This window comes from Chelmon rostratus, chromosome 8, assembly GCF_017976325.1.
Source record: "Chelmon rostratus isolate fCheRos1 chromosome 8, fCheRos1.pri, whole genome shotgun sequence".
Classification (NCBI taxonomy): Eukaryota; Metazoa; Chordata; class Actinopteri; order Chaetodontiformes; family Chaetodontidae; genus Chelmon; species Chelmon rostratus.
In genome coordinates, this window is record NC_055665.1 from 5,575,577 (window position 1) to 5,598,966 (window position 23,390).

At 42.4% G+C, this 23,390-nt stretch overlaps 1 protein-coding gene across 1 annotated transcript in view; it reads left to right on the top strand.

Annotated features, from left to right (window-relative positions):
- syngap1b (synaptic Ras GTPase activating protein 1b) overlaps positions 1 to 23,390 on the top strand; it is a 102,053-nt gene that overhangs the window by 67,412 nt on the left and 11,251 nt on the right. Inside the window, exons 5-19 of the mRNA XM_041942928.1 lie at positions 1,147 to 1,300; positions 1,689 to 1,787; positions 5,195 to 5,434; positions 6,649 to 6,984; positions 7,069 to 7,213; positions 9,087 to 9,231; positions 9,389 to 9,625; positions 10,664 to 10,865; positions 11,859 to 12,061; positions 13,203 to 13,404; positions 13,781 to 14,374; positions 15,384 to 15,833; positions 16,140 to 16,304; positions 16,650 to 16,861; positions 22,143 to 22,215. Coding sequence (XP_041798862.1) covers positions 1,147 to 1,300; positions 1,689 to 1,787; positions 5,195 to 5,434; positions 6,649 to 6,984; positions 7,069 to 7,213; positions 9,087 to 9,231; positions 9,389 to 9,625; positions 10,664 to 10,865; positions 11,859 to 12,061; positions 13,203 to 13,404; positions 13,781 to 14,374; positions 15,384 to 15,833; positions 16,140 to 16,304; positions 16,650 to 16,861; positions 22,143 to 22,215 — 3,457 coding nt within the window. The remainder of the gene's footprint in view (positions 1 to 1,146; positions 1,301 to 1,688; positions 1,788 to 5,194; positions 5,435 to 6,648; positions 6,985 to 7,068; positions 7,214 to 9,086; positions 9,232 to 9,388; positions 9,626 to 10,663; positions 10,866 to 11,858; positions 12,062 to 13,202; positions 13,405 to 13,780; positions 14,375 to 15,383; positions 15,834 to 16,139; positions 16,305 to 16,649; positions 16,862 to 22,142; positions 22,216 to 23,390) is intronic.

Sequence of the window (23,390 nt, forward strand, 5' to 3'; positions counted from 1 at the left end):
AGCCGGATGCAGCGCGGAGGACATACAGTATCTTTTCCGTCTTTGCTTCTCGTCACAACTGACCGTCCCTCCTCGCTCTCTGGTTCGACTCTCTGTGTCATCATGCGTCTGTCTTAGTGAATGTGTGGCCGTCTGCTGAGCTGGTCTCTGACTTTACATGCATACATCTGTGTGTGGGAGGAAGTGTGTAGGTGAGCATGATGGACGGGCTTCAGCGGAAACCCTGTTCACTTGTCAGTGCGAGCCCTTCGCATATGTGTGTCAGGATTGATGATATTTCTGAGAAGCATCTTAAAATATTGTGTGTGGAGTTTAAAATGTTTTGCCTGGAGGGAAACGGCTGCATAAATCTGTATGGACGGCTGCCTAAATACTAAAAAACCAATGCATTGTGAAAGAATATCCTATTGATTGGGTGTAATAGCTGAGATGATGCGAACAAGGTTTTAATGAGTGTTTCTGTGAGTGCTGACTCATGAATGCGAGTCAGTTTGCTGATTTTTTTTGTTAAAAACTCAACTAATGAACCTTGTGGCATTAGAAGTTTGATCAGTCTGTCCACTTTACAGCTGCCTGTTAAATAATTCAGAACATTTTCATTATTTCTCTTTGCCTGAAGTCTACCATCTACTCTTCGTCTTTCTTTGCCTCTTAGCGATGAAGGCGATAATAGCTTTGACTAAATGGTAATTACTTGCTGTCGACAGCCAAAGCAGCTAAAATGTTCAAAAGTCAGAAATACTAGAAAGTCTGCGTAGGCAACATCTTAGCAGGATCAAGTGAAATGTAAAATATATGTCAGGATTTGTCTAGAAGGGAACATAAACATGTGGTTTGAATAGAGATCTGTGTTTTTTGTACCACGAGCAGGTTGTAGTATGAATAGTAGACATTTTCACTATTCATCTTGTGTTACCATTTTCTTGGCACTAGATATTCATAATATAGATACTGGGGTTTATTAATATCCCATTATTTACCATATTTAAATATATATATTGTGCAGGCACTGAGGTTTACAATTAACATATAATTGTCAAAGAGACGTTTCCTTTAGTTCCTTGTACACAGAACCGGAGCTTAATGCCACCTTCAATCAAAGACCCTCCCCTCTTCACATCTAACCACAACTGTCGCTCCTCCCAGGACCCGTTTGATGCAGAGCTTCAAAGAGTCCCACTCCCATGAGTCCTTGCTGTCTCCCAGCAGCGCTGCTGAGGCGCTGGACCTCACTCTGGACGAGGACGCCATCATCAAACCTGTCCACTCGAGCATCCTGGGACAAGAGTACTGCTTTGAGGTGAGAACTAAGCTGCACGGTGTGGACAAAACAACAGCACGCTCACGCACAAAGTGCAGTGCACGGAGCAGTAAATAGCACCAAAAATGTTGTTCCAGCCTGGCAAGTGACAGTGATATGAAAGAGATTGATGTGAATTTAAAATATAGGTTTTTTTCTTCTTTTTTTTTACATGTGAAACAAATGAAAGAAACAAGGACACTGAAATGAGCCCTTGTTCTTACATAATTTGCTGCAGGAGTCTGTCAGCTTTTTCCATCACCTTTCCATTAGTGGAACATGACAGAGGTTGAGAGTGAATACAAGACATTGTTTTGGCAGCTTAGTTGCAGTCTCCATAGTTACTAATGGCTGTGGTTGTTGAATTTACCATTGGCTATAACCTCAGGTGACTACGGCATCGGGAACCAAGTGCTTTGCGTGTCGCTCAGCTGCAGAGAGAGACAAATGGATCGAGAACCTGCAGAGAGCTGTCAAGCCCAACAAGGTGAGGGGAGAGAAAGGGATGCGGTAGAGGAAGAAAAAAAGGATGATCCCTCTGTCTGTGTGTCTCTCTCTCTCCTCCCCGTCTCCCGTTGCTGTCTGTTTTCAATAAGAGCGCACCGCTTCATTTCTCTGTGTGAACTCCATCCTCGTGTCTGTGTGTGTCTGTGTCGAGCAATTTAGTCGCTTCTCCAAGCAAATATTAAAGCTGCACGAGGTGATGTTGCAGGGTGGAGGACCCAAACTGCTGCTTTGAAAAACACTGATGTCCACAAATCAGGTAATGTGAAGTCGGTAGATTAGACACAGCAGGCTCATGTTTTCCCAACCCAGCAAGTCTGGGATCCTTGATGCTACAGGATACTAAAGAGACGGGAGACAACACATCCAGGTCCTTTCTCACTGTGAGCCTCATGCAAGAACTGCTTGCACAACAGATCTGTTCTGAAGCAATAAGTCGTATAAGTCATGTACAGTCTGCTTCTCTTCACATGGAATTGACCTGAAGTCATAAAACATTAATCTGAAGGATTTTTTTGTTTAAATATGTTACTGAAATTAACTATAAAATAAAATATGTATTTACTTCAAGGTGCAGAGTATAAGATGTGGCCAGAATTTTAGTTTAAAACATTCAAAAAGTGAACTAAAATGATCAAAGCAAAGCGAAGGAAAAACAGTTCTGATATTATTTCAGGACTTTTATGTATTGTGTTGCAGTAGCGGCTGAATTTAGCATGCTAACAGCTAGCTGCAGCCCATCCTGTTTTGTAATACCACTTCATACCTCATGAGGCAATAATCTGAAAATACACCTGTGCACCTTTTGAATTTGAGTTTCTCTCTTTTACTGAACTAAGACAAGCTAATTGCCAAATTAACTCGTTGTTAAGCACACACCAGCTCTGGTTATTTTAAATAAACCCTTAATTCACTCAGTTAGAAGTGGAAATATTCTGGCTCTGCACACTGTGTTTCCACCTTCCTCTCCCTCCTCTCCCGCTTCACGCCTCTCTTGTCCCGGCCTGCTGAGTCCTGGTCGGAGCCGCTGTAAATCACCTCAGCGCTGTTGTTCCTGTCGTCTAACGGGCCTCCTTCGGTCTGTTCGGCCCTGGTCCAGCCGTGTTCGCTGGGAGGCTGCTGAACCCAGTTCTGTTGCCCGCCGTGTAAATGCCAGCTATCCCCCAGTGCTCCGAGCTCTCGTTCCGGGCAGTCTCCACTCAGCTTCGAGGACCACGAGCTGCACGGCTAACTGACTGACAGCTAGTTGCTACAGCCATAGATAAAATGGGGATAAATCTGCCCTGTTTGTTTAGAGAGACCTTCAACAGGTGGCCACTTCTTACTCATTGTACCTTTAAATATGATGCCAAAGCAACTAAAATGACATTTAAATCAAGACAAACTTGATGCAAAATTAATATTCTGTTCACCGTATCATCATAATCATACCTTACCAGGATTTTAAGATTTTAGCATTTTTTCTGCTGTATAGTAACATACAGTTCAGTGGGAAACGTCTCTGAGCTGCCTCAGGGTTGTTGTGCAGGTTGCTGTCCAGTGTGAACCTCAGAGTGTAACACCACCTACTGCTGGCTGTCTAATATCTCCGACTGTCAGGTCCCCTTGACCACCTCTGGAATCTGCCGTGGACAGGAGACGTTTTTAGCATCTAAGCTCTTGTTGAATCATTTCCTCTTCATCACAGCACAGAGCTGCTCTGATGACACCTTGTTGGCAGATGGCTTTTAATATGTTTTTGTTTTTGTCCAGGACAGAGTTTAGGATAGGATTACGAAAATGTTCTTGCATGAGGCCCAATGTCATTGTGTCCATATCTGACACCAGATTAAAGTTAATTAGTGCAGACGGGATCCTTTTCTTTTTTGCAGCTCTGTTGTTAGATTTAATCAAATACGATGGTGTATTTTCACATAATAATCTGTCCTAGTGCAGCTTTAAAGGTGCCGTGATTTTATTTCCATCCCCACAGCTTAAAAAAAAAAACTACAAATGTCAGCCCTTCATAGTGGCTCAGCGTAAAACCAATATCCTAATTTTCACCCAGATTTCATAGTTCTGCAAAATTGTCCCATATCTCCCCTCTCTGTTATTAAAAAAGTGAACAGGCATGCAAGATATGCAGCTTTGAAGGCATCCAGGGACTAGAAGTTATTAAGCCAGACTGAGATGAAGCATCACCCGAGTTGAATGCCTCGTCCAGATGCTCAGGCCGCGGGGGTCCTGGCTAAGTCATGGAGCTCCAAGGACTCCGCACGGGGGCTCTCTCCGAAATCGTCCCCCTCCTACCCCTAAACAACGTGCACCGTGCATCTCAGACCAGATGCATCGACCGAGATAAGACTCACCGCAGAGACGAGGATTATCATTATGCTTCTTAACTTTCTGGAGCCTTTTGATTCCCTCTTTGAGATTTTTGGGTTTTTTTTTTGGTTATATTTTTTCAAAAGGAGAGCAGCCACTTCAAGTTGAATATCAGCTTCTTATCACTTTTTGGAGAGTAAAATATGACAGGAACAATGGAAGATGTAACACGGTATCAAGATGGAGGACTGGAGCCCATGCTGATGCTGCTGCACTGTATGTGCACTAGCAAACTGAGCCGCCAGATGCCCAGCGCATTCAAACTCAGAGGTTCGGAATTAATTACGCCTTGTGTTTGGCGCCGGTTATCAAAGAGCATACAAATGGAGAACTTAAGAACTGTGGATGCTCACGTATTGAGCTGGCTAAATTAGGACTTAAATAGTCGGAAGCAAACAGGGGGCTAACAACCACGGCATTTGAGCCCAATCGAAATGACTCAGCCCCCGTTCACTGAAACATCACTCTGCAATCAACACGGCGCTCTCTCCTCCCAGTGGGGATGTCAAATATAGCTTGGGCTTTGTGATCATGATTAGGAAGTGTAGCTGTCTACAGAAACATTGCCACCATTGTTCGTCCCTCGTCTTTGCAGCACACGTGCATTGTGTCATTTGTGTCTTCCCGCGTTTAAGTGGATGACTTCTTTCATCCAGGATCACCACTGCCCTCCTCTTATCCTTCACATCTTCTGTTATCTGTCTTTTCTGCGTCACTGTCATGCTGTGTTCTGTCTCTGTATTCAAGTCGGAGTTGAGAGCAATTTATCAAGTCCAGCCTACAATCCACGGTAGCTTAACCGTCATGCCACCAGCCATTTCTTTCCTGTCATTTACTTTGTTCTCCTGCAGACTGACCTGCTGTTCACACACACTCCGTCTCTGTTTCCATACCTCTGAACTTTTTTCTTTGCTGTTTGTCACGTTTCCCCCCCTGCATTGTGTCATCCCCCCTTGTAAAGCTTTTTTCACGACTCTATTATTAGATGCAGTTTACCTTATCTGACCCGTATTCGTCTCCACGCAGGACAACAGCCGGAGGGTGGACAATGTGCTCAAACTGTGGATCATCGAGGCCCGCGAGCTCCCAGCCAAGAAACGCTACTACTGCGAACTTTGTCTGGACGACATGCTGTACGCACGCACCACCAGCAAGCCCCGCACCGACACCGTTTTCTGGGGCGAGCACTTTGAATTCAACAACCTGCCAGCCGTCCGCAACCTACGCCTTCATCTATACAAGGAGACAGACAAGAAGAGACGCAAGGTGAGAATGGCTCATTGGTACATGAAAACGACAGAAGCACTTTTAGCTCTCTATTGCTTAAGGAAATTATATAAATGACAACATGCAAACAACAGGAAGGAGTTGCTCATAATCACAAACCTACAGAGAGTTATCACCTGAATATGCATTTGTCTTTATAGTTTCAGCTCTTCGTTTAGCCGCCCAAACTGCAACTTCGCTGTTTTGCTTCACTCTTGCCGCTCTCATAGCATCATTTTCAGCTGTTTTCATCAAATAATAACTGCTCAGCACAAAACAGCAGACAGTCACAATTAGCTGGTGAAACATTTAACAACTAAAGAGCCTCACATTTCCCTCAGGAGTTGGTAGAGACCAAAAACAGAGCTGAAAGAGAGTAAATATTAGACTTCGGGTGGCCAGAAACAGTGACTGTGACTGCTGGATGTGTGAATAAGAACACCAAATCAGCTTGATATTCCTGTTGTTGAATTTTAAAGGTTTGAGTTAGAAGAAAATCTGAAGCAACACTGGCACACTCTCCTTCTCCTTCCAACAACATAAATAAGCAGTTTGGCTGATTAAAACATCAGTTTAACAAAACCAGAGATGAGAAAATAACAACGTGAGGAGGCAACATGATGCAAAGTTCCTGCATTGTCTTCCAGTGGCTCTATAATAAAATAGCCAGTAGCTAAATGGGGTCTCATCTGTGGCAGCACTGCTTCTATTGGCTTCATAACAAAACAGTTATAGTTACACAACATCCACAGTGACTTCAGACTGCGGCGAGGCAGGCTGTAACACAGAGCGCAGCCTCGAAAGGAAGAAAAGCCAGAAACAATCGTAACTGATGAGGTAATCATTGAGTCATTGCCACGGATCAGCGGCCCTATCAGCCGCCTGCAGATACACAGCATTTTGCCCATTTTGTGATATTTTGCCCCTTTAGCTTTTGTCATTTTTAAAAATAAAAAGAAAAGAATAGTGTGTCACAAATTTTGATAATTTCTATTCTCATTTTAGTACAAGAATAGCACCACTGTGACAAAACAACTGGTTTCTAGCTTCAAACGACACTCCAGGGAGCCACTGTTTGTCTTGCAACTCATTATTTATTCAGCGCTAAAGCTTTAAATGTATTTTTACATTTCAGATTATTTTTATAAATTTCGTTCAGATGTTATGAGAGAGACAACCTCTCTTTGACGCGTGCTCATCTCTTGTTCTCTAAGGAAAAGAGCACATACTTAGGACTTGTAAGCATCCCCATCTCAAGCATCACTGGACGTCAGTTTGTGGAGCAGTGGTACCCGGTCATCCAGCCCAGCGTCCTCACCAAGGGAGCCGGCGTCGGAGGGGGGAAGATCATCAACGCATCCCTACGCCTCAAATCCCGCTTCCAGACCATGAACATCCTGCCCATGGAGCTGTACAAGGAGTTCGCAGAGTACGTCACCAATAACTACCGCACCATGTGTGCTGTGCTGGAGCCCGTGCTGAGCGTCAAGAGCAAAGAGGAAGTGGCCTGTGCACTGGTGCATATACTGCAGAGCACAGGGAAAGCTAAGGTAGGGACACCCCTGCGTGACTTATCACTGAAGCTAAACGCTGTGCATAATAGAGAGAAATAATTCAGCTCTCCTCCTCTCCAGGACTTCCTGTCGGACATGGCGATGTGCGAGGTAGACAGATTCATCGACCGAGAACACCTTATCTTCAGAGAGAACACTCTGGCCACCAAAGCCATAGAAGAGTACCTCAAACTGATCGGACATAAGTACCTCAAGGATGCTATAGGTGAGCCGGAACAGCGTCATGGTATAAAATAACTGTGCCGTGTACACACCAATATGAAGTTAATTTCAAACTCACAAACTTTTGGAAGTTTTGAAGAGATTGTTTGGTTTTGTTGGGGAATTTCATCATGTAGACTGATGATGGGGGGGCGATCTGGAAATTTTAGATCCACAGTCCACAATCTACTTTTTAGATAATTCACAGAGATCACAGTATTTATAACGTCCTCTTACTTCTGTTTCAAAGCTTCAGCTCATTGACTAGCAGCAGATCCGTGTTATGCTAACAAAGTGATGCAGCCGCCTAGACAATTATACTGATTGGACGAATTACTTCATGTAGCTGTTCATTGGCTAACATGTTAAAAAGAATTCTCCTCAATGCAATGTTGTGTTTTAATGATGCAAATTTAATCGATTATTCCGAGTCTGGCTATACTTTTTAAACTGAGAAAGAGGATCATGATTTAGATTGTAGATCGTAATATTATCTGTGTAGCCGAGTTCAGCTCAAGTCTTGATGTCGATGGGATCAAGAAGCAGCTTCTCAAACGTAATAATATATTGTACTCATTAGTGTAGCGTCATTCTAAATGTTTTCACAAGCACAAATACTGTAAAATCTTAATTATATTGTAGTTCGGAACTACTATAGTCAATATGAAACACGAAACAGGAAGTAGAGTTAAGATGTTATTTTATAGTATAAATGAAACAATTAAACATAATTAAATAATGATACTCTTTATTTGTATTAGCACAATTCATTCATACAATGCAGTTGATACTGCTTCACATCAAATTGTATATATTAAAAAATTATAAAACATCTAAACAAATACATTAAAACAAGACAACAAACGTACAAATGAAATATGATAAATGTAATTAAACAATAAAACAGGGTAGAATAATATGAATAAATTAGATTAAATGAAATAGAAATCAGATTCAATAAAATCAGACTATTTTAAAAAGGTGAAAAAGGATTATATAGAGATCATTTGGGGTCAGGTCATCCACATTTTGGTCCACAGTGAGAGAAGGCAGCCTCTCCACACTTATTTAATTGTTGGTACATTTAATGCCGCACTGTTCGATAGTCCGGGCAGCAGGTAGGAGGGAGAGACAGTCGGTAAAATACGGAGGTGCTGCACCATTTAGAGCTTTGTAACAATAATACAACTTTAAAATCAATTCTGAAAGCGACAGGAAGCCGATGCAAAGATGTTAAGATGGGTGTAATATGCTCCCTTTCACCAGTATTTGTTAGATCTCTGGCAGCTGCTTTTTGAAAAGCTGAAGTGTGTTCACTGATTTTTTTTTTTTTTTTTTTTTTTTGGTAATCCAGTTAAAAGAGCGTTGCAATAATGCAGACAAGAGAACACCAACGCACAAATCAATTTCTGTGCATCAGGACTTTAACGAAGTTTCTCAGGTCTTTCTGCCCTCATTTAATTTGAAATAGTTGTTAGACATCCAATCTGTAGTGTGTAAACTGGTCCTTTATCTCTGAGAGTTAACTTTCTGCACACAAACTGAAATGAGGATTTTTCTGGTTTAAAGTGACTGAGTTTTGGCTTGTAAATAGCTACAGTTGTTTGAAGGTTTGCCTTCTTGCTACAGTAGCTAGCTTTTTTTTGGGTAATTATCCTGCCACTTGGGTTTCCCAGCTTTGTCTCGGTCTTGCAGCCATGACTCTGCATTTAGTCTGTTGAATTTTCTGCTGATGGAAAATTCTCTTACTCTCCTATAATGGATTTCTTTTTGTACTATTGGTTTTTCTTGTCGTTGCTTTGTGTATGAACAAAACTGAACTGATCTTGGCGATAGTTTCTTCCATTTTTCTGCCACTAATGAAATGTCATTTGTAGGGGAGTTCATAAGGGCCTTGTATGAGTCAGAGGAAAATTGCGAAGTGGACCCCATGAGAATACCACCCTCTGTACTCCCAGACCACCAAGCCAATCTCCGAATGTGCTGTGAGCTGGCACTCTGCAAGATCGTTAACTCCCATTGGTGGGTAGTTTGAAATCCAAAAAATAAAATCCTTTGTATCGAGTGTGTTTATTCGGCTCTGCTATTTTAAAGATACATGAGACTTCAGATTCTTTCTGAGGAACTGAAGAAACTCTCCACAGTTTGTTTCTGATCCTGTCGTGTATCCTCTTCACAGTGTTTTCCCTCGAGAGCTAAAGGAAGTTTTTGCCTCCTGGAGAGTGCGCTGTGCTGAGAGAGGTCGGGAAGACATCGCAGACCGCCTCATCAGTGGTTCCCTCTTCCTGCGCTTCCTGTGTCCTGCCATCATGTCACCATCGCTCTTCAATCTCACCCAGGAGTATCCCGACGAGCAGACATCACGCACGCTCACCCTCATCGCCAAAGTAGTGCAAAACCTGGCTAACTTCTCCAAGTCAGTTTTACTTCTCTTTATTTGCTGCTTTAATGCTAGTACAATACTGTATGCTAGACATTATCAAATATGCAAGCACTTAGTCAAAACCCAGAATTGATCAAACATAAACACAGATCCAACCAATCTCTTCTTGGATGAGAAGAAATCATACCTACAATCTTAATTTCCAGTTCCTCAGTTATTCAAATGTTTTTACAATAGAATATGTTCAGTCTTCCTTCCCTGCTGTGCCCATAAAAATAACACCTGGAGTCATCTTGGAATACGATAACATAAACTTAGTTTACCTGCATTCAAAATAATATTTCGATCATTATAAGAACCAAAAAGAGTCTCAATAGGCACAAGCTTGACTGAGCTCAGTGCACATGATAGTTCAAGACAGTGTTGTTTGCATATAGGCAGAATTGAATGCCACTTTCCAGGTACACTGATGAAAATGGTGAATATTAGTGGGCCGAGGACTGACCCCTGGGGTACTCCAAACATGTTTGTTACTTTCTAACAGGCAGTTTAGCCGTTTCATCCTGACCCTGTGAATAGTAGCAGGTTATAATAAAAATGTCATTCCATAGATGGATGTCACTTTCACATTGTGTGAGAAATGTGGAAATGCTTCATGTTTTGCGAACAACAAATCAGTGTAGCTGCAAGTCATCGGACCACAAATAGCTTTTTTAAACAGGAACGTCTGTGCTATAAGTAAAATGTGTCTCAGTTTGGTTTATTTGACTCATAGCCACATAGTAAGTGATATGTAAAAGGTTGCAGGTTTCATTTTAAACATTTGTTTACATTCATGGATTCACACTAAAATGTATTAAATGTTTTGGTCTTGATAAGACAGCAGTGGACATTTATGTGTAAGGAGCAGAACTTCAATTTAAGATCTATCAGAGGTGCTCACTGCAGATGACATTTAATTTCACCTCATGTGTTGCTCACTGGCTTTTTCTACCTTTTTTTTCTGTTACTTTTGCTTCTCTTTTATCCCCTCCACCTGCTTATCTGGCCTTCCTTCTTTCCCACCTGCAGGTTTGGCAATAAAGAGGAGTACATGTGTTTCATGAATGAGTTTTTAGAGATGGAGTGGGGCTCCATGCAGCAGTTCCTGTATGAGATCTCCAACCTGGACAGTGTCAGCAATGCAGGCGGCTTTGAGGGATACATTGACCTCGGCAGGGAGCTGTCCATACTGCACAGTCTCCTCTGGGAGGTCATGGCTCAGCTCAGCAAGGTAAAACATGCACAACACATCATCTGTGCCAGAATAAAATACCATTTTACTCTGTAATTCTTTACAAAATAAGACGTGTTATTTGCAATATGAATAGCTAGTTGTAACATTAGGATTTTTTGTCACTTTTTATTTTGTTTTTAGATTTGAATGATAGATTCAATTTTTACATACAGTATCTCTTTCCTTTTTATTACAACTTGAGTTTTTATCAATTAATCTTTTTTTTTTTTAACTGTATTTTTTAAGCCTATAATGCCTGACCCAAGAAATAATGGTCAGAAAATTGTCTCTTTTTTTTATTTGAACTCTTATTTGGCCCTTTAACAATAAAAAAAATACAAATAAAAAAAAAAATTGCAAATATGTATTTTTGTTTGTATCATTTTGAGCAAAGTTTTTACCATATGGTAATGCAAAACGTTTCAGAAATGCACGTATCAAATATGATACCCATGGCATTATAGGGTTAATCATTTTCCCACACAGGCATTAAACGGCAACATCGTACCCTCTCATGTAAAAGGGAAAGAAATAAGAGTTAGACTTTATGATATAATGCAGTCCAGTACTAAACCTGTTTGAATTAAATTAAATTTCCGCGCACAACAGACAAAGTTATTTCACAGTCGTTGCACTGAATAGCATTTTATTGCGTAGGATGTCATGTTGTTGTGTCTACCCCTTGTATATAACTGTAGGTTTCTTTATGGTGAAGACAAAGTTAACCAGTCTCAGGCTGGATTTGCCATTTCAGGGTGCATTTCAACAGTTTGGCATGAAAAATGTCTCCCTGTTCTTTCACCTCAAACTTTTTTGCTAAATGTGGCTGTAAGTCATTAATCAGGCTTGAACTGTCATTAACTTGCAAGCTGCAGGTGAGTGGAGGTGGATACATGGCATTTTAATAAAGGCCTTACATTAGATAACTCAAAAATAAAATATTTTTTTAAATCTGCAGCAAAGCTCTGTTTCTTTTCCCTTTAACTGCAGGATGCCATCATCAAACTGGGTCCTTTGCCTCGCCTCCTGAATGACATCAGTATGGCCTTGCGTAACCCCCACCTCCAGAGGCAGCCCAGCCATCAGACAGACAGGGTGCAGGAGAGGCAGACAGACAGGCTGCTATCACGGCCGAGCTTCAACCGGGGAATCTCATCCGAGTTTCAAAATCTCATGATGAGGGATCTGAACAGGTAGGCGACGTCGTAACAACTGCTTCTGCATCAGAAACTGTGACTTCTCTGTTGTTGTTTTTATGTCATTTGAAATATAATAAGAAAAACAATGTTTAGGAAAACTGTATTATTTGCAAACTGTGTTGGGCACATCACTAAAAGTCTAATCACTGATTATACATAACTCACTGAAAAAGGAATACCGTCACTTCAGTAATTAGCAGAAAATAATGCAGTTCATTCCTCATTACTTAACATCTTTTAGAGCTGTGTCTGTGTGCCTTTAAACAACTCCAAATCCTCCACACAGTCACATAGTAGCCGTTGGATGATCAGTAAATCCTGCAAACATCTCTGAAGAAGTCCTGAATGTAGGCTAACATTAGCAAACCAGCTGAGACGCACATGAAGACTTTGGAGTTACCAGGAGTCACATTTTTCCTTTCATGGATCCATAAAGTGGAACCCTCTACAGTAATGGAGCAGTACTGGGATCACTCACTGCAATACAATGACTGAATTTTAAATTGTAACTCCAGCCAGCTTGTTTCTGAAAAAAGTAATCACATTACTGTAAAGCAGGCATCTCAAACCGGTTCCATAAAGGGCCGCGTGGCTGCAAGTTTTCATTCCAACCAAGGAGGAACACACCAGGCTGGAATCAATTAATCAGCTGATCTCAGTCTTCAGCTGATAACTAAGTGATCCCTTGATGTTGATTGGTTGGCCTGATGTGCTCCTCCTGGGTTGGAATGAAAACCTGCAGCCACGCGGCCCTTTATGGAACCGGTTTGAGATGCCTGCTGTAAAGCTTTCCGTCATTGATTAATATGTCGATTATTTTTTCTGTTGATTGATCTATTAGCTTTTCACAGCCCAAAGTGACGTCTTCTTTTGTCTGCCCATTACTCCAAAACCTGAAAAGATTTTATTTACTTTTGAACAAGATTGGAGGAAACCAATAAATATTCACATTGGAGAAGCTGCACCTGCACAATTTTTGCATTTTCGATTGAAAAATGACTCTAAATGATTAATCAGTTACCAAAATTGTTGCATATTATTGTCTGATCGATCTATCAGCTAATCGTTGCAGCTTTGATCACCTCGTAGGCTCTATCTTCAGCTATTGTTGGCCTTACTCACTGCTGTTCTCCAGCTCTATAGATATCACTCGCTTGCCTTCCCCCACCTCCACCGGAGGGGTCATGCCATCCCGCTCCCAGATGAGTTTTCAGGACCGTGACCACCCCCATCGAGCATCCTCCAAAGACATGTTTTACGTATCGCGCCCTCCCCTGGCCCGATCCAGCCCAGCCTACTGTACGAGCAGCTCGGACATCACGGAACCAGACCCTAAGGTGAGTTTTATCACGCTGATTTGGGGAATCATCATCCCATCCGCTAGGTTTATCTTTATCAAAGTGAGGTTAGTATGACGTGCATGTTAGTCATACTTAATAGAATCTGCCATCGTGTGATCGAGGCTGTAGTATATCATGACATCTGCTTTTTTTCCACTGATTCACCACGCAACTCATCCTAGCGGTATTTCCTGGGAAATACTTTGAGGCATTCCGATATCCAGGCCTCGCGGTAAAAACACCCGCACCACCCTCACCCATATCATCCGTGGCCACCTAACATACATAATAACAGGGGGCACACTAGCCTCTCATATCCCTTATTATTTAGGTGCTCAGTGTCAATAAAAGCGTATCTATGATGGACCTCCAGGATTCCCGAATGAACAGCGTGTCTAACCTGCAGTCGGTGGACATGCTCAACTCCTCCCAGGCCTCCATCGCCGGCATGGGCAGCTTCGGAGGGCTGAGCAGCGGAGGCGGTGGCGGCCTGGGGTCGGGCCTGAGCAGCCAGCTGCGGGCCGGTGGGAGGTTGTCAGCTGGCTCTGGCGGCTCCAGCATGTCCGGCGGCCTTCGGCTGAGCCAGCTGAGCCAGATGGGCACCACCACCGACTCGCTATCCCAGCAGCAGCAACAGCAGGCCGCCGCCATGCGCTACCCGCTTTCCTTCCAGAATCCACTCTTTCATCTGGCGACCGCTGATGGGCCTCAACAGCAACAGCTCCACCACCAGCACAGCCGGGCTCAACCCCAAGCACCCCTGCTCCTGGCCCCAGACCCTGAGCCCTCTCACCAGGCCTACATCCCACAGTTCGCCCATGGGGGGTTCTCTCGCAGTGAGGACCTGTCCACCCTCAGGACCAGGGACGGTCACCTGGGCCAACCCAGCATCATCCACTCGCACAGCTACAGCGACGACTACAGCAGGGCTGAATATGGACGCAGGCAGATGTCCATGCAAGTGCAGGTACATGTGTGTTCATTGTCTTCTCATGACATCTTCAGGCCACTATGTGCAGATTTTTATGTCTCTTTTAATTTATTTTTACATTCTGATAGATGTAGCACTTTGTTATCGTTTACTTGATTCATTATTTTTCGTTTCGTGCATAAAAAACAATAGAAAATTGTGAAAAACAGCCATCACAAATTCCCAAGAGGCCATTGTGACATCCTCAGGTTGTTTGTGTTGTCCAACCAATCACCCAAAAAACAGAGAATATTTGGTATATTTTCTCTATGAATTAATTAAAAAAGAAATTCATTTGGCTGAAGCAATTATTCAATTAATATATTAGTCAAATGACAGAAACTGAATAAGATCAAGTCAATGAATCAGCATTTTTCAATCAAAAATGGCCTTCTCTTAATCCAGCTTCACTGTTAAACTGAATCCGTCTGGTTGGACAAAACAAGCAATGGGAAGATGTCAGCTCGGGCTTTTGGAAGCTGTGATCCACCATTTTCACCATGATCTGATACTTCATAGACCAAAAGATTAATCCGATAATCAGCAGATTAATCAAGAGTGAAAATAATCATTAGTTGCATCCCATATTTGACAGCTGACAGTAGACAGACAGGAAATATGGGAAGAAAAATGCAACTTTAAAGATTTCAAACTCATCGATCCATCATTCAGACTGAACTTCCTGGATTTTATTTAATTATCTCGCAAATCGTTGCAACCAAAATAACCCTTTTGTTTTCATTCCTTTAAAGGTCACTTTAACTAATAACAATAATAATAATAATAGTTCAATATTGTATATTGTGAAGTTGGGATTATTCTGAGACAGTAAGTGTTCCATGAAAATCTCAAACTGTTGCAGCCCTTGTCTCACCTGTACCTGAACCATTGCAGACTGCATTTTTTAATGCCCACAAGGTTTAAAGCAGCATCGTCTTCCCCAAAAAGAGCTGAAGCACGAAGTAAAAATGCTAACTTATTATTATTTACTTGTTTTCTTTGTAAGGACAACCTCCAGCAGCAACAACAAATGATGGGCATGAGCTCCCAGACTGGCACCTCCCACTCCTCCCTGGCCACCACGCCCCCTTCTACAGTCCAACCAATGCGCCAGAGTTCTGTTGCCCCGCCTCCCACCCAGCGCGTCAAGTCCCAGACCTCCCATCAGCTGTCCGTCAGCGCGGCCGCTGCACCTGCTGCTCCGGCTAAAACACGACCGCAGAGCGGGAACCTCCTCCAGTCACCAGAGTCCGGCTACGGCGGCAGGCAGCACGGGTCCCGGCAGCTGTCCGTCAAAGACAACACTGCCCCGGGCCTGCCCCACCAGCAGAGCTCTGTCAGGGAAAGCCAGAGTCCACAGGGAACCACGAGTCAGAGCACTCAGCAGTCACCACAGCAGTCTCAGCAACAGCAACAGCACCTGCTCAAACCCACCATGAGCAAACAGGTAACATCTGCACACTCTGAGTTGGCTTTATTCTCTTTATTCGCTCTGTTTTTTTCTAGCAGCACTTCCGCTCATGGCAGCAGTGTGTGTGAGACGTCAGTGACTGTATTCGGCTTTAAATTGTGTGCGTGGCTCGTTGAGTAGAGCCCGCCATTAACATTGTCAGAAATAATTGCTTGAGTCCCACCAGGGTCCAAGCTCTGATGCACTTTGCATAAAAGTCCTGCACAAAATCATTATGAAAATGACCCGTGTCTGCTTAAGAACTCATGTTCTCATTCTTAGTGTGCTGGCCTTTCTTTCTATTTCTCCCAGTCTCCATCCACCCTCAATCCCCCGACCCCAGCCAATGAGCGAACAGTGGCCTGGGTCTCCAACATGCCTCATCTGTCGGCCGACATTGAAAGTTCGCGGATTGACCGTGAAGAGTTCAAACTGAAGGAGTACTCAAAGAGCATGGATGAGTCACGCATGGACAGGGTAGGTAGCACTTTTAAGAATCGGCCTTTAAATTAAAAGACCTTCGATCGTGCTTTGTAAAACGCAGAGGAACATTGAGTCATGTCTATCATTGCTGAGCAGATGGCACTCAGATCTGGTCTCAAACAGTGTGGGAAACAAGAGCCATCAGCCAAGTGTTCATAACTCTGTTTCAGTGTTTGCTATATCCGCTGTACATCAGCCTTCATGCAACAGCCACTTTTAAATATTTGGAGGTGGTTTTCTACTTTCAAACCCACCAGCCGGCTCAGAAATCAAGGCATGTAAACCCTAACCCGCTTTAAACACCTCTAATTTAGCATCCCCTCCATATGTCCGCCTCAGGTACGGGAGTACGAGGAGGAGATCAACTCCCTGAAGGAGCGCCTGCTCATGTCCCACAAGAAGCTGGAGGAGTACGAGCGGAGGCTCCTCACGCAGGAGCAGCAGACCAATAAGATCCTCCTACAGTACCAGAATCGGCTCGACGACAGTGAGAGGAGGCTACGGCAACAGCAAGTGGAGAAAGACTCCCAAATTAAAGGGATAATTAGCAGGTAAATGGAGGCTGTTGTTGGGATGGAGGGCGAAAGACAGCTAAGACGTCATGTGGTTTTTATAGGGAGGCCACTGGCGGGCCACATTGACTTTATCTTTGTTTATTGGTGAATAGACTCTATGAGTTTTCTTCTAAAAGTGTCATATTCTCTCAGATAAAGATTGCTAACATTAATGAAAATGTATTATACTTCTGAGCAGTACGCAGAAGCAGAAGTACAACTTCAGCTCACTGGATTCTATTTAACAAGAGCGACTCTTGAAGCAGTGATGTTCTTTCCTGAGATACATATACTACATTTTGGAATATGACTCTATTTACAGGGGTTGTTATCTTGCAAAGAGTATTGGAGGGTAGGAGGTTGTTCCAGTTTCATTAAGCACGACAGCCCTGGGAGGAAGGCAGGGAGCTGTACAGTATATTGAAAGCCAAAGCTGCACACATGTAATGAGTGACAAATTAAATGTGAGACTATTACAAGGAAGACAGAGATCTTCTTTGATAAGCTTGCCGGGCATGTTCCCTTGGCGGTTGGTTCTTTTCAGCTGAGTTAAGCTGGACAAAGGAGTCTTTGATTATCCTCGAAGCTCTTCTTGTAGCAAATCTGCTATCATAACCTCACAACATGGTTTACTTGTTGTTCAAGAGCATCATATTGGGATGTCTGCGGAGAGCTCCAGCTGAGTCCCTAATTTATTGAGTGCTTGTGTGAAATTGTAATGGTGCAGATTTGGAGTGCAGTCTTTAGTTTTCATTGATTGACCACAAAATTAAGTAGTTGATGGGAAAAGAGTGGAGTATTGATTGAACCTCAGTTGTATGCAGGCACGAAAACCAAATGTTTGCTGTGGATTCCTTGAGCATTTTAAGTGTGACTGCACATAAGCAATGCTGCCCAAATTTAGCTTTGTTTATTCTTTATTGTGGAGAGGGTTCAGATAAAAAGGCTCTGTAAGGAAAAGAGCACAATGTTTTCTTGTTCACATCTTATGATAGTCTGTGGTCTGCAACTGAAGGGTGGATATCTGTGACAGAGAATATTGCCACTTCTAACCCACTCCAGGAAAGAAGACATGGAATGAAGACAGAGACAGTCCTGCTCGTCTTTTACGGGAAAGCATCTTTAACGCCCTAACCGTGTATAAAAAAAAAAAACACCCTAAAAAACCCCTCCCATGTCCTCGTGCTGTTGCACTTATCAGCCACTTTTACGAACACAGCTTTTGACTGGATCTCGGCATCATGTCAGATGATTCCTCTTAGCTTAACTTTCAGTTGACTCTCCCACGAGATTGCATTGTAAAAGCACAAGAGGATTGAGAATTCGATAACTTCAGAAACATGTCTGCACTTTTTAAAGCAACACGAAATGTTGTTTTGGACCTTCAGGCACAGGACAATGGAAGACCAAGGTTTAATTTTAGCTCTTCCATTTTAAATCAAGGTGAACCATGTTCACTGAAGGACTGCTGATGTATCTTTCTACCGAGTGAACATGGGGACCGATACCTCGCTCTCTCTTTTTGCATTCATGCGATGCTATGGTGTAATATGAAGAGGGGAGAGAGTCACAGACTATGATGGAGATTCAAGCATGAGGCATAAAGGAAAAATGCCACATAACTGAGAAACTTTATCTGAGCACTTAAAGCCAAACCGTTGATTATTGCTCCCCTGGAGTGTAAGCTTAAAGTGAGTAAGCATAGCATGCAGGAAACGGATCTCTGAGGCTTACACTTGCAACTTGTGTGGCTTTTAGCATCTGACCACACGAGAATGAATTAAGTAGCAGATCTGGATGCTTCCGAGTCAATTTCACTCACTATTCACTGAGCCAGATCATACCATCAGTTGCATTGCAAGGCTTGTGCATCACATTTTAATTTCAACGCACAGACATGAGTAATGTGACGAGTGGATGCCAAGAAACATGGTCTCAGGCCATCATATCGGGTTGATTGGACTCCAAAATCTTAGCGAAACGACAAGTGTAACCATAGCCTTATGTTAGTTCATCTCTAATTGACTCTTAAGTTGGATTTTCACACTCAAATACATTACGTTGATGCAAATTCAAGCTCAGGTTCTGCAAAAAGGAGCGTATGTGATCCTGAATTCATGGCTCCCATGTAGCCTTGAAAATATCTCTTCATCTGCAGAACTAAAACACTCAGCGGTGTGTTTCAGTGTCAGAGATTTTCTTTCAGAGAAGCCTTAATGTTCTGTGCATAAACTTTACTTTAAGCTCAGAGCAAATCCAACATCTGTCATTAGACCAGATATACACTTTTTGTTCTCAACAATCTAATTTAAACCAAAGCCAAACACTGAGTTTTAGTCATGCTAGGTTAAATCCACTGAAAACACTGAATCCACTTTACCTGTAGCACTTGTATCTCTATTTTTTCTTTCGGGTGGTGATCCCATTAGTTGGCTACAGGCTGTCCTTTTGTTGTCAGAATATTTTAATGCATTTTGGTAATTATAAATATAAACTATTTATCTTCTCCTGGCTGTTTGCTGTGATCCGAGCAACAAATTCATGCTGGAGAGATGCAGCGAGTTTACAGCAGGGGAAAAAAAATCTATGGTCTTAATTGTACCTGTCATAGTAATAATCTATTTTTAACTATAATCCATAGCATATTAAAGTCTATGATGCAAGAGCCATAACAATAATAATATATGAGATATATATGAATTCTATTGAGAGTGAGATTATAATTATTTTAACCTTGCAATAGCTAACTTTTTAGCAGGAGAAGCGCAATAATAGATACAATATGTCTACGTGTGCGGTCTGTGCAAATGCACATGCAGGATCCTGCTGAGGTATATCGTATGCATCCTGTGTACATACAGAAACAGTAACTTCCTGCCAAAATATTTTACCAGGTGCCATCCACAGTATCTAAACAGAAAAAATAAAGACCTGGAATACTGTAAAGTGCAAACCACCACAGAGACAACATGACAACAATGACGTGACTCTTTGACAACAGTATCTTCTGCAAAGTGTGTTCTTAAGTTCCCAACCTGTTTTTGGCTTATCTGTATGATGTTTGTGAATTTATCTGCATTTTAAATGAAAGACTGCAAATGGATATTATTTATTAATTAGAGCAAAAAAGATTTTCTCATATCTGTATGATTTTGCTGTATATGCTTGGTATAACTTTTGACCTGCAGTCCGTCATTGGTGGTGTCCAGTGACATGGTGATCAGAATAGTTGTTAAAGAAAGCTAGACAGTACTGTCATGAACTTATGCAGTCACGGTATGATTTAAATATTATCATTAGAAGGGCAACCATCTTATTTTCTTTTTCCCTCTCCAGAGATATAGATAATATTCTGGTGTCTGTAGCAAGAATATATTGATAGGCTGTATAGATTGTACTACGGCAAAACTTCTGTTTAAATCTTGCAAATGAATTCATAGTGGTGATGAGTTTTGGCTTGATGTGTGTGTGATCAATATTGGTCTGATTGACATGGCTTGTAGCAACAGCCAAGGGTTTATAGTCACTTTTATACAGACCTGCGTCAAATGGTTGCAAATAGTTCTCAGTTGGTTTAAAGCAGTCGGGCGGTGGGGGCGCGGCATCAAAACCAATCAGGTGTTGAGAGGTAAGTTGTCAGCCAAACACCCGGACTACGTGTTGCACTTGTTGGCATCAAAAGAAAGTATTTGCAGCTGCTGTTTGATCCAGGTCTGTTTTTTTTTATTTATTTCCGTTGACTTTACATTAACTTTACATCCTATTTGACACCTTTGTCTCTGGCCTTTTTTCTCTGTAGCAGAATATTCAGACATTGTGACCTCATGTCGGTAGATACACACATTGTTTTGACTACATGTACGACTTGACCTCAAAAGCACACTACTTGAAGTACAACTGCTTATGAAAAGCTTAACCTTTTTTTTTTTTTGTAACATATCACCCACATGAATCATTGTCTGCCTCTTGAAGTCATGTCAGAATCTTAATGCTGTATACCCATGTTACATTCCATTGTTTTTTGGGACAGTGCTTATATTTCTGTCTGTGCTTACAGTGTGATTGATTCTTTTCTTTTCCTATTCTCTTCTTTTGTAAAATAACTCTCAACACTGTACATTATTTATGGAATAAAACATCCAAACACCTATGTTTGAAACTTCACCTTGTGGATTTTCGTTCTTTATTGTCGAACATGTGCCTCTCTGTGTTGTGAATAAAACGATATGAATGTGCTGGAAGTCGCCGTGATACAAGTGACACAATATGACTTGACTGGTGGTGTATTTATTCTGCACTGAAACATGGTGGCTGTCAGCTATCTGATTGGCTTAGTGGCCGAATGAACGCTCGAGCGACAATCGTTCTGGTCATCTGAACAAATTTACATGCATTTGCAAAGCTACTCCTTGGTGCACCATTATAAAGGGGTAATATTCCAGAAAGCCTATTTCATGTCAACAAATTGCAAGGGTGTTTATGCTCCTGCTGTAAACTCTTGTAAAACATATGTACGGAAAGTCAATCCAATGAAATCTATCAAGGGAAAAGGACTTTTTTTTTATTCACACTAACTTCTATTTGGCATTTTATCACCACCATAACAATATTCACAGTTTAGCCAGTTGGCTGTGCAACTGCAAGGTGTGAGAAATATCCTGAAATGACCCTATCTGGAGTAAATCCCTGGCACTTGGATAATCAGGAGAGCTGGGAAACCTGCACTGTCTGGCGGCTCGTGGAAACTGCAGCAGCGAGCGCGCTCATATCTTTGAAATGATTAGTCAAAGGATTTTCCACCAGTGCCTTGGTCAGTCCATGTTACGTAAGACGGGCAATTCCCTGGGGATGATGGCGATCTGTTACTGAACCATTCACTTCACATAGCCGAGCGTAATTGTCCACAGTTGGCTGTAATTGCACTTGGAAAACACCTTAAATTGGGTAAAAATGCTTTGATGAATCCCATGGGGGGTGCGAAGAGAAAAAGGCTCCACCAGTGAACACTGGCAGTGCCTCAGAAAGCAGGGCTTGGTTACTGCTGCTCAACATTTGCTTGGGCTTAAAAGATTGAGCTGCCGATCAGGCTTGGCGCTCAGATTTGAGATCCAGGTAACCGGCGTCGTATCAGTGTGGTGTTGTGGAGAAAGATGTTGGAGTTGCACCTGCTCAACTTCTTGTCAAGTATCACCTTGAATTCATAATACCCCCCTCTCTTTCTGTCATTCCCTCCCCCTGCCCCCCTCTCTCTTTTTCTCCCTCTTTCTCTGCTTCCAAGACTCATGGCTGTGGAGGATGAGTTAAGGGGAGGACCCATGATTGAGCCAAAAACCAGGATTTTCGCTGATCAGGTCTGTGAGACTGCTTCTTCTCTCGTCGAGTCCGTACGATGGCTGTCTTCTCCCCCCACTCTACCTCTCTTTTTTTCCCTGCTACTGTTATTATTTTGTCTGCTGTGTGTATGTGGTCCCTCTGATTGTCTCGCCCTGTCCCTGACCTGTCCCCGTGTTTGGGTTTGACTGCCACCTGTCTGCCAGCATACCTGGGAGCTTTGAAGACCAAAGAGTGTTGCTGTTTGCATTCCTCAGCTCAGGCTATGGAGATGTCTGACTCTAGCTGGGTTTGTGAGCGTATCTCGGCCTGTGATGGTGATGATGATGATGATGATGATGATGATGTGGCCGGTTCTGTAGCTGTTTCTGTCAAATGTCTCTGCCGAGCATGTCGGGGTTGAAACTCATTTTCATTCGTGATGTAGAACCAGACTTACACTCAGGTTATTGAACAGCTGAGACCCAAATGCTTCCTGGTGGTGAAGGTGCTGCTGCTTCGTCTTCAGGGGCTCCCCTCTTTAGTGCTTTTCATTTCATGCTCTCAACTCACCACCTTTCTCATCCTGTCAGGTTTAAGTAGCCCACACACATGCGCACACACACACACACACACACACACACACACACACACACACACACACACACACACACACACACACAGATGCTAAGAATGGAAGAGGGAATGAGAAGAAATCAGGAAAACTAAGAAAATAAAGCACAAGTAGCTCAGAATTGTCCTGAAGGACAGCACATGAGTAAATGTATTAGTTACATGGTGTCACTGGTCACCATGTTGCCATGTTTGACACTAAGTAGTCCAGTCCTGATAGAAGGAGCCCATTTTTTTGCTTCAGATGTTTGATGTATCTTTATCTCAGTCTGTTTATACTTTATCTATTTTCTATGTTAAATGGTAAAGGACAGTTTTCATTATGGTATCGTTAATGAATGCAGAAAGCTGAGTCACTGGAATAAAGGTGCAGGCTTTTATTATCACATTTTTGGGGGTTTTTTTGTTTGTTTTTTTCCATCAGTCTGCAGCATGCACACCAAAGTTTAGCCACTGCTAATGCTACATTATTAGCACCAAACCATACTGTACATTACATTTTCAGATTCACACACAGATACGCATTCAGATGCATCAAACGCATCAATAAATGAATAAAACAGAACAGGATTTATGACTGACT